This window comes from Berghia stephanieae, chromosome 2 (assembly GCF_034508935.2).
Source record: "Berghia stephanieae isolate SIO BIC M18660-M18661 chromosome 2, UCSD_Bste_1.3, whole genome shotgun sequence".
Lineage (NCBI taxonomy): Eukaryota > Metazoa > Mollusca > Gastropoda > Nudibranchia > Aeolidiidae > Berghia > Berghia stephanieae.
Genome location: NC_088361.1, coordinates 65,307,923 through 65,319,711, shown reverse-complemented (window position 1 = coordinate 65,319,711; position 11,789 = coordinate 65,307,923). Strand labels below are relative to the sequence as shown.

The window sequence follows — 11,789 nt, the reverse complement described above, 5'->3', positions numbered from 1 at the left end:
ATATTATTATTGTTATTATTATTATTATTATCATCATCATCATTATTATTATTATTATTATTATTATTATTATTATTATTATTATTATTATTATTATTATTATTATTATTATTATTATTATTATTATTATTATTATTATTGTACGTATTGGTGGTATTACTATTGTTGTATTTTTTTGTGGTTATTAATGGTATCAGTTTATTGTTTGGTTCCATTTACCATTTTTTTTTCCACTTTCATGTATGTGGTCATCAAATTGTATGATTTATTGTCGAAAGCCTAAGATTGAATAAACTTTGTAATATCGTATGGTAACCATCATTGTCGACGACATCGTCGTTGTCATCATAATCATCATTATCATCATCATCATCATCATCTTCTTCTTCATTAACAACAACAACAACAACAACAACAACAACAACAACAATATTAACAACAAGTACTACAATAGCAATAAAAACAATATCAACATCATCATAAAATTTCCGTCATCGTCTCCACAACTATCATTCTAACCAACAGCATCACCAAAACCACTACCATAATTACATCCTCCTCCACCACCACCACCACCGCTACCACTATTCCAACCACTACCACCACCGGCACAGTCATTCTAATCATCAAGACAGCAGTGAAATGCAATTTGAGCTCTGAATGAAACTCGAGTCATATCGCTGTTGTTGCTTCTCGATTAAAACTTTAAGGTTACTACATACTACTGAAAACCAGTAATGTAACAGAAATATTTTTCTCGCCGTTGAGGGATTAAAGCAAATCTTTAATTTTTCGAGTGAACGAAATGGACTTATATTGTCAAGGTGTTGTCGCATTATGTCTCGTCGCTTTATTTTTTAGTTGTATTCTCTTTCGTGATTCATTTTTGATTACGTTTGGAATAATTAAAATCTACTGGTATTGTCATTTCATTGTAAATGTGATATTTGTGGTTGAAATATTATTTTTTAAAGGTGAAAAAAATAACAATTTAAAAAAATTAATTAAAAAATAAATAAATAAATAAATAACTTTAAAAAAATGAAAAGATAAATCAAAAAATAAATAAATAAATAAATAAATAAAAAAAACAATAAAAAAAATAAATTAAAAAAAAAAAAAAAAAAAAAAAAATATATATATATATATATATATATATATATATATATATATATATATATATATATATATATATATATATATATATATATATGACCGAAGCATCTTTGCCCCACCAATGTAAATAGGCTAGAACCGCCACTGTATATATATATATATATATATATATATATATATATATATATATATATATATATATATATATATATATATATGACCGAAGCATCTTTGCCCCACCAATGTAAATAGGCTAGAACCGCCACTGTATATATATATATATATATATATATATATATATATATATATATATATATATATATATATATATATATATATATATATATATATGTGACCGAATCATCTTTGCCCCACCACTGTAAATAGGCTAGAACCGCCACTGCACCCAATTGACAGCGCTTCGAAGTACATATAACCCCAATTATTTTTAATAAACAAACATATAAAAAAAAAGAACAAGATACCAAACGTGGAACGTTTCGGGCTCAAAACCCTTCTTTTAGCTAAGAACAACAACAAACAAAAAAAAAAAAAATAAAACAAAACAATAAAAACAAATATAACGTAAACAAATAACTTTTGTGGTCTAATCTTATTTATATATTGTGTGCAGTCTTGTCCTTTATAGTTCAAGTTTCTTCGACTTAAACAGCAAGATGCTATAAAACCATTGGGAACTTAAAAACTGTATGATATAGTCGGAGATCATTATATAATTGACAACAGTTAACATTAGTCAAGTTGATTTGTCATCAAATTCTTTCCTTTTAAATAAAATCGATTAGATATCAACAGTCGAGACCCGATTAATTAACACAATTTCGATTACGATATCAAGTCATCACGTATTGTAACGTATTCGACGAGATTGACTGAAAAATATTCCGGGCTTGGACGCATTTTCCATTCCACCTTGGAAACCGTGTGAGTTTTTTTCTTCTTCGCAAGAAATTAATAATGGCGTTTTCAGCTGAAAACAAAATTATACGTTAATTCACGCTGAGTGTAAAATAAAAGTATCGGTTTACAGGTCTAATATATGTAATGAATGGTTTTCAATATTATTTGGAACTTGAGTTCGTCTTGGAATGCAAACCGAAGATTCCAGACCTCAAGACTTTTCTTCTCCTCACACTCACAGTACAGTGTTGTCTGCTAGAAATATCAAATTGATTGAAATTTACGAATTACCGGAGACGTAATGAAAACACATTATTTTCCATATGGCCTAACGAAATATCCTCGTGAACTTTCATCACAGTTATCAATCTCGACTTGCTTTCAGTCGAAACTGAAAGTAAACGAAGCCAAAGTAAAACTTGTCTGTTAAAAAGTTAAACTTAAAGACTGCCTCTTTAACTCATCCTGGATGAGAAAAGAAAAACAGTCGACCTCTCATTCTGGATGAGAATAGATAGAGGTAGTGGCACCTTCTCGATATTCACACTGTATTAACCAACAGGTAGGGTAGCCTGGCCGCCGCCCCTTCTCGCTATTCTCGATTCTCACTCTCACCCCCTGTCCTGTATTGACCAACGGGTTGGGTTAGCTTAGCCCCCCCCCCCCCCCCCCCTCTCCCTTCTCAATATTCTCACCTGCTTATCATCATCTCTCTCGTGACGTAAGGAGGGTGAACAGACATGTCATGCATTTAAATAAAATTTAGACTGGATGGTTTGAGATATGGGAATCATGTTGGAAATCTGTGTACGGTCAGTTAATCTCTCTCTCTCTCTCTCTCTCTCTCTCTCTCTCTCTCTCTCTCTCTCTCTCTCTCTTTCTCTTTCTTTCTCTCCCCTGTCTCAATATACGTGTCATGTGCATGACATAATCAGCCGAAAGGTGAAAATTTTGGATTTTAATTTTTTTGCATTTTCTGAAAGAATATGCTCACCAGAGCATTTTAACCTTTATTTGAAACTCGGGTGATTTTTCATGAAGTTATGGTCAGATGTATGGGAAAGGTATCCAGCAACTTTTCTCAAATTTCATACATTTTTAACGTGACTAGCTATAAAAAAAATATTTAGAAGTGAAATTAAGCTTTGATACTTCCCCAAGATGTACAGAAAGGGTTGATTTAATCATTTATGACAAGAACTCATTTTTGATAAAAACTGACCTAACTAAACTTGGCAATATCTCAGTTCAAACCTTTTCACCGTCCGACTGATTATGTCATTCACTGTAACATATATCCCTCTTTCTTACCACTCTCGTTATTTTTTTGCAATATCAACAACCATATCTTTCAATTATTGATGCTATGCATTTAGTTAAAAAAGACTCATAACATCTACCACCAGTTATAACATACCAAGGCACAAAACCATGTGTAATGTTAAATGTTTATAGTCTGATTAACACAATTCATTGAGAACTAAGTTATAAAAATGACTGGCTAAAATCAATAACAAAGAGCTGGGTGATGTCAATTTTGTTCTTTCTATACAAGTTATTTATCAAGATAATGTATATTTTACCATTACCATAGAATAGACTTAGAATTGAAAAATCTACAATTACAAGATTGCCAAGTTTCATATTTCTTAAAATTTATTATTATTATTATTATTATTATTATTATTATTATTATTATTATTATTATTATTATTATTATTATTATTATTATTAGGGAAATTCCACAGGTAACGGACTGACAAATCAGACGAAAAATGCATACATTTCGTGCTCTGTAATGCAATGTATTTATTGTATGGAGCTAATATTTCCCATGGACATGTATCATGTCCGCCCTTATCATATATCAAAAGGATAAAGATGAATCTTAATCAACTTGAATTTTTTTGACATTATAATGTTGGTAACGGACTGACATCAGAAAATCCATCTTTTTCAATTTTATATGTAGATGGATCAAACTTTCTGAAGTTAAGCCTTCCAGTAACAAATAAGTTCTTTTATAGTAACCACGAGATGTTGTTCTACAACCCACTAGCAATATTTAAAAGATTGTCCAAAATTTGAATCGGCAGTCTTTGAAAAAGTGTCGGTAACGGACTGACAAATGGATGGTAACGGACTGACACCTCTGAATTTTATTACTCAGAATAACGGTTACTACATAAAATCCAGAGCAAAGAACAAATTATGTAATTATTATCAACACTGAATACCCAGTGTGATTGATCAAACCAATACTCTTCCTTATATGGATGTCAAGCTACATTGGGCATGATGAGTAACTCGATGGGTGACATCTGATTACCTCAATCCCAACTTTGCTTTTGAAAAAAATTAAATAATGAAATAATGATTCGTGGAGTTGAAATCTATTCTGTCACAGTCAAACGGGAACTTTATTTCAACTATGAAATTAAATTATCCAAAAAAAAAAAAAATGTAGATAAGAAAGGACTTTAAACCTGGGGAAGGTTTAACATTCTTTTGGTACTTATTTTTGAAGCTTAATTTTTATTCTGTATTTCATCTTGATTCCTCAAGCTTAGGAATTGTCAATAGGCCATGACCGTCACTGCAAACTGGTCGATAGTATTGGCAGTCAATCTCTTCCTCATCTGCACTTGACCAAAAAGCCAGTTATAAGATCTGAGAAAGATCTTCAAAAATTTCATTTGGACCATTTTATCCTTGATTGTTACAATTTTCTTATGCAGATTGTGGGATTTCTCTTAGAAGTACATTCTGAGGTTCTGAGGAAGCAAAATAAACTTAAGCCCATTTTGATTCCTGGATGAAATTCACTAACAATCGACAACCTCTTTTTCAGGGCTTTTTACACGAAACTTTTTTGGAATTTTCGTCCTTTCTCTTTTTTCATCTCTCACAATTATGAAATCTTTTTCCCTTGGTGCTCGCCAAGAGTACTTCTTGTCCAAATAGAAATGTTCGATCAAATTATCTTATTTCATCTTGAAAGCCCATTTCCATGATTAAAATATTTAAAAAACCATTGGTTGATGTATTGTATGCCCTTAGCAGGACAGGCATAGTTTAATTTTTTTTTTTAATTTTTGGGAGGATTGTAGACCCTCAAAGTTGAATTCAGTATTTTACTTTCCTGTGCTGAAATGTGAGGCAGATGTGGATTTAGGTGTGCTTGGTTTACTTTCTTTTGGAGTTGTAGATTGATCGGCTTTTCTCTTTTATTTTCCATTTTGCTTGAAAAAATCCCGTTATTTCTTTTAAGCATCCTTTACAATCACTTTCAAGTTTTCTTTGAGACTCCTGCTTTTGTTGCCTATCTTTTTCCTAAACAATGTAACCTAAACAATGTAATGCCCTTCAGTTTTCAGTCTTTCTTGATAATTTGAATCATGGATAGAGTAGGCATTTTGAACCTGTGAATAAAGAAAATTGAGCGAAATTACATCATAAGCTATGAAAGTCAAATCGGAATAAAAAGCAAATCTTGTTTTCTTAAAAATAATACAGCAAAACTAAGAAAATAGAACTCATTTCTAACTTGTATCACATTACTTTGTAACAACTAACATATGATTAAACACAGCTAAACAGCTTGCTGACCCACTACATTTAAAGCCTCAGTGACTCAAAAGTTTTTCACATTAATTTAAATGTTTGATTTCTTTTTTTTTCTCCCGGCGCTTCTTGCCCCTTTAACAGAAGACTACTACTGGCTCCATTGTCATAAGGATATTATAGAACAAAAAACAGTGTTTTTCCCTCAATTCAAACATAGCAAAAATCTTCAAGTGATCAAAAGATTCACAAGCTTTAAAAGATTCAACTTACCTATTGCAAAATAGCAGGCTTGATGTTGAAGGCCAGTGTTTGAAATTTTATGGATCCAAATGTTTATAAAATGGCTGCCTGATCAGTTGAAACACATTGGAGTGGACATTACTCTTGAGACTTAAAAAACAACTTTTATATATTGTCTTTGAATTAAAATAGAATTAGTCAGTCTGTTACTGTCAGTCCGTTACCCTAAAAAATGTCAGTCCGTTACCCAACAAAAGTACCTTATATGATAAATTTTTTGAAAAATTATCTTACAGTGCTAAAGCCATTCATGTAAGAACAGAAAATCTGAAATAGTGAGTCTGTACAACAATCACATCTTTCATAGATGAAAAAATACTGTTTTAATGGTAACGGACTGACATACAATTTCCCAAGGTCATTAAAACGACCGATGAGGACAACATTTCATCAAAATCGTAAATTTGAATGTTTATATAGGTTCCTGATACTTATAATTGTTTTAATATCAATAAACAACAGCAAAGGTGGCTATAATTTTGTAGAAGTTGCAAAATTTATAATATTGAGAAAATATTCTTTTTGTTCTTCAAATAGGGGATACCCTTACATAAAGCTACAATAAGCATCCTGTACCACAAATATGCCCGAAATATCCTTATATTCATAATCCTGGATGATTTTCCAACAAATTTGGTACCAAATTTTAATATGTTCTTAAGAATTTGTAAAACACCCCTTCGGTTGACATTTTCATGGAATTTCCCATTATCGTCGTTATTATTATTATTATTATTATTATTATCGAAGTGGCAATTTGGACCCGAGTCTGAATTGCTTCCAGTGGCAACTCGGGACTCCTGCGCAATCACAGGAAGTGTCGGAAGTGGAAACTGGGTCGAAAGTGAAGTGTGGAAGGGTGGGGGGAAGCTGCTCGTTGTCAGTCGGTAGGAGGGCGAGTGAGCGAGCAAGTCACGTTTTAGAACTCCCGAAGATGACTATACCTTCAAAAGCAGTGATCTATTATTCCCCTTTGTCTTACTTTTTCTTGGGTACTTTTTATTTGTAATTCTAAAATTTTTACCATCCAATTTCTCCCTTTTTACTGGCGCTGATATGACCTACATGTGTTGCAAGCGCCTTAAAAACAAACAAACAAAACATAGATCTAGATATTCATCGTCTTTGGGAGATTACAATTGTAGTCGCTATTGTTAACGTTAACAATCAATTTGCCCTCGCATAGATAAAAGAGTGGAAGATTTATTTGATTTGCCATGAGCATGTTGCTAAAGATACATGTATGACATATCTACATTATATATATTGCCATTTGAGGCAGCGAAAAAGTGCGGGTAAAGGCGAATAATATGACTTTGGGCATTGAGCGTTTTATTTAAAAGGCAGTATGGGTCGGCTTTGACAAAAGGCAGTATCTTAAGAAATATATTGTTTTATTTCTAAATATAAAAATAGAGGCGATTCTTGGCTACAAACCATGCAATAGAGCCCCGCCACTGGGGTAGGGGCAGAGTACTAATATACGTCTAATACTAATATTATAAGATAATACTGAACTAGGTGCCTTTTAATAAAATAAGCACTGGTTGAATACTGAGAGAAAATGATCAACTGGTAATGGGATTGGGGGGTGGTAACCCGCAAACGACCGAGGCGCTGGACGCAGGAGAACATGGAGATACGATATGAGATCAAAGAGAAAAAGCCGCCGGCTCTTGACTTACTTGACTTAGATGCCTTTCGCGTCTCGACCGAAAGATCGGGTCGCCTTGGCTGTTTCCAGTATTTCCTGTGTGAGGTGTCTCCAATATTGCCGGTCCTCTGCTAGGGTTCTCAGATTTTCAAGGTCCCCTGCCGTTATGAGACTAATGCTATGTCCAAGTGTTGTGAGGTTTTTGTTTAGGATCACAGGGAGTGTTGTGATCGGTCTTCCTCTGAAAAGGTTCCCGTGTTTTTGGAAGTATCCCGACATGGCTTGGTTTGCTGGTATGTTTTTGTCCCTGCGTAGTATGTGACCGAAAAGTTGCCATCGTTGTTGTAAAATGTCAAGGGAGATTGGTCTTTCTTTTGTGATCTTATAGAGTGATTCATTTGAGATCTTTTTGGGGTATTTGATGTCCAGTACCCTTCTTAGCTGTGTGCGATGGAAGGCATCCAGATGTTCTTCTTCGGATTTTGTCAACGCCCAAGTGCCGCAGTTATACAGAAGTACCGGTTTTACAAGAGCATGGTACAGTTTCAGTTTGGTTTTTCTCTTTATTTTGTCACCTCTAATCCATACATTGGTGAGTTTACTGAGTGCGGCGTTTGATAGCTGTTTTCTTCTTTGTACATCCTCGGTGTCTCCAATTAGTGAGCCGACTTTCTTTGTTCTTTTCCATTCCTCTTTGTTCCTCGATATTGTTGTAAATTCGGTTTTATTGGCATTGACTTGGAGGTTATATTTCATGAGGGTATTTTGTATGATGTCTATATTTGCTGGTGTTGATCCAATAAAATCGACATCATCTGCATAGGCGATTTCTCTAGGGATTGCATTCTCAATATGAGTCGTTGGTTTTGGAATGACTTTTCGAACTTCTTTCAGAGCGTGTTCTAAGTATATTGTGAACAGAATCGGGCTCAGACTATCTCCTTGGGGGGTCCCGATGTTACTTTCGAACTGCGTCTGTTTTGTGGCCCCGTATATCCTTGGTTGTATCTTTGTGTTGCTGAGGAGAAATCGGATTATTCGGAGCTTGTCTTCGTCTACTATTTCTGTTAATATCTCCAAAAGTTTTCCTCTGTCGATCGTATCAAAGGCTGCGGACATATCGATTCCGGTTATTGTTATGGATATGTTTTCTTTGAGTGCCTTTGCTGCCAACCATTTATGTGTCCATACAACGTCCGATGTGCTTCGGTCTTGGCGAAACCCGCTTTGGCTATGTGATAGGTATTTTTCTATTTTCGGTCTAATTCTGTTGAGGACAATAGTTGACAGTGTTTTTCTTATGGTATTCAGTAATGTTATTGGGCGCAGGTTGTTTACGGGTCCTTTCGTTTTTCCTGGTTTTTGTATTGTAATTAGGACACCGCTGTTTATGTCCCAGTCTTTGTGTGTTGAGAATGTTTTGTTCATTATGTTTGCAATGCTCAGATCCAGGGAGAGTGTACCGCATTTCAGCAATTCAGCGGGAATTTCATCTTCGCCTGGGGATCTGTTATTGTTTAGGCACTTTATGCTATTTCTAACTTCAGTTGTTGTGATGCGGTTGTTTAGGTCTCTAGGGTTTCCTGAGAAGGGCGATATTTGTGAGACTTGTTTGTGAAATTTCTGCTGGAAGTGGTCAGTTACAATGTCAAGGATATCGTTGGGATTTGTTGTCTGTTTGCCAAATTTATCCTGTAGTTTTGGGTTCTCGAATGGTTTTCGGTTCAGAGATTTCGTCGCTTTGAACATAGACGATGCGTTATTTTTGGACTTTTCTATGTCTTCCACTTTTTTGTCTAATTCCTCGTTTCTGTGTTTTATTGTAAGTGATCGAATTGAATGCAGTATTTTGTTTCGTTCCGTTTTCAGGTTTATTATTTCTTCCGAGTCTTTCGTGTTTTGTATCCTGATCCTAAGTTCTTTTTGTTGCCGCGATAGATCGTTAATAGCGATGTTAGGCGTTCGATTTGGTTTGTTCTTAGTTGTATTAATAGAGCCTGCACTTTCTTCCCCCGCATATTTCATTGCCGCTTGCGTCTCTTTCCATTCATTGTTTGGATTGCTGTTTTGCTTTATTTTAAATAGACTTGAGTTAAGTTCATATTGGTAATGAATGCGACATTCTCGCTCATTTACTATTTTTGCCGTGTTTATTTTGACTGCCGTTTTACCTTTCTGTCTTCGTTGTCTGTACACATTTATGTTGAAATTCGTTTTTACAAGTTTGTGATCGGATGTTAGCAGTGTACCACCGTATGATCGCGAGTTGGTTGAGTAGTGTTTATGGCGGTGTCGACATATGATATAGTCTATTTGGTTGTGTATTGTTATCATTTTGTCTTGGGTTTGGTCTTTCCATTGTCCTACCCATGTTGTCTGGTGTCTTGATGGGTGGTTGAAAGCACTGTTTGTTATGAAAAGTTTTCTCTGTTCACAGAACTGGACTAATTTTTCTCCGTTATCGTTACGTTTTCCTTTTGAGTATGATCCTAAACATAGTGTGTCACTGTCGAGACGTTTTCCTACTTTGGCATTAAAATCTCCAGCAATTATTAATATTGATTTGTTTCCTATTTTGTTCAGTGTATCGTCTAGGTCTTTGTAAAATTTATCAGTTTCCTCTGGGTATTGTTTTGCGCGTTGACTTGTTGGTGCGTAAACATTTACGATTGAGATAGTGAACGTCTTCTTACCGTGATCGTCTTTATTATCGTTATTCTGGTTCCTTGAATTGATCTTACACTTAAGCTCAAGAACACATATTCTGTCCGAAACATTCCATTCGTCACTAGTCAAATCCCTGCAGTTTTTATTTATGAGAAATCCACATCCATAGTGAGGTGAACTGGAAGCAAAGCACAGCAGTCTGTGACCATTTATTGTTTGGTCGACGCCATCTTGGATCTTCGTCTCTTGTAAACACAACACATCGATTTTATAACTTTCTAAATCTTGACACAGTTGTTCCTTTCGAATGTTACTTTTAATAGATCTTAAGTTAAAAGTTCCAATATTAAGATTAGTCCACATCAGGTAAAAATTAAAGATTCCACACAGTGAATAAATAGAAACATAAGACTATCCACTGAGCCGAAGCTCAATGTCAACAGGTGTCAGCCGGCTCTTGGGTTGTGGAAATGGTTGTTTTGGGGGGGGGGGGGGGGGGGGGGGTGTGCGTGTGATTATTCTGTTTTTAATGACTTAGAGATACTCATGAATGTGTGTGTGTTTAGGAAGACCAATAAGGTTTCTATAGCTGCAAACGGAATAGTAACTGAGAGTTTCACTAATGGTACTAATGATGCTTTGCATTGCAGTATTCAGTTTAGACTCGAGTCCGAATTGTCACCGGAAGCAATTCAGACTCGGGGTCCGAATTGCCACGGGAAGCAATTCAGACTCGGGTCCGAATAGCCCTGTCCTATTATTATTATTATTATTATTATTATTATTATTATTATTATTATTATTATTATTATTATTATTATTATTATTATTATTATTATTATTATTATTATTATAAGTTGTTGTTTAGGTTGTTGTTTTTACACACAGTTTTATGTGTTGGTATGTTATACACGACTGTTGTATTTTACCTAAAGTCATAGCATCAACACATAGGTCACTAAAACCAGCCATGAGAGAAATGATGATGATGATTGGGTGAGAATAGCGAGGAGGGACGGGGGCTAGGGGGGTGAGAATAGCGAGAAGGTGCCACTACCTCTATTCTCATCCTCTATTCTCATGTTGGTATGTTTAGCGCTAACTCTTATTCTTATGTTCAATCTCATAGTTACAGAACAATATAACCTTTTTCTATTAGTATCCAACTATGGTTTGCACTGGTTTGCTGGCCTGCTACTGCCATTGAGTCATTAGAATGTCATTTTTTTAGCCAATTTCCTTGTATTTAAATGTGTTTGGGTAAACAATCCCTTTCTTATCTACCACACTATTCATAGGAGTGGGACAAGGGGTAAAGACGCTTGTCATTGTTGCTCGAATGACTTTTGATTGGATGCCATTCTCTTTTACCCTGTTTGTCAATCTTTTGTATTTTATTTTAAAAATGTGATATTTTTCTCTTTAGTTACTTAATTTTCTTTCTATTTTTGTAATTTTCAAGTGTTGATCAGATAAATGCACATGCTTATAATAGCAGGGTCATTTTTGGTGAGCTTGCTTTTATATAGTGATACATTTATGTTGTAATAATTCCGCTTTCCAC

At 34.5% G+C, this 11,789-nt stretch overlaps 2 protein-coding genes across 2 annotated transcripts in view; one reads left to right on the top strand and one right to left on the bottom strand.

Moving 5' to 3' along the window:
- The window catches only part of LOC144965356 (uncharacterized), a 46,602-nt gene extending 36,726 nt beyond the window's left edge, over positions 1 to 9,876 (bottom strand). The window contains exon 1 of the mRNA XM_078900607.1: positions 7,579 to 9,876. Within this exon, the coding sequence (XP_078756733.1) occupies positions 7,595 to 9,583 (1,989 nt within the window). The 5' untranslated portion in view covers positions 9,584 to 9,876 and the 3' untranslated portion in view covers positions 7,579 to 7,594. The remainder of the gene's footprint in view (positions 1 to 7,578) is intronic.
- The window catches only part of LOC144965354 (sperm-associated antigen 1-like), a 35,602-nt gene continuing 25,776 nt past the window's right edge, over positions 1,964 to 11,789 (top strand). The window contains exon 1 of the mRNA XM_078900604.1: positions 1,964 to 2,061. The gene's annotated coding sequence lies outside the window, so the exon portion shown is untranslated. The remainder of the gene's footprint in view (positions 2,062 to 11,789) is intronic.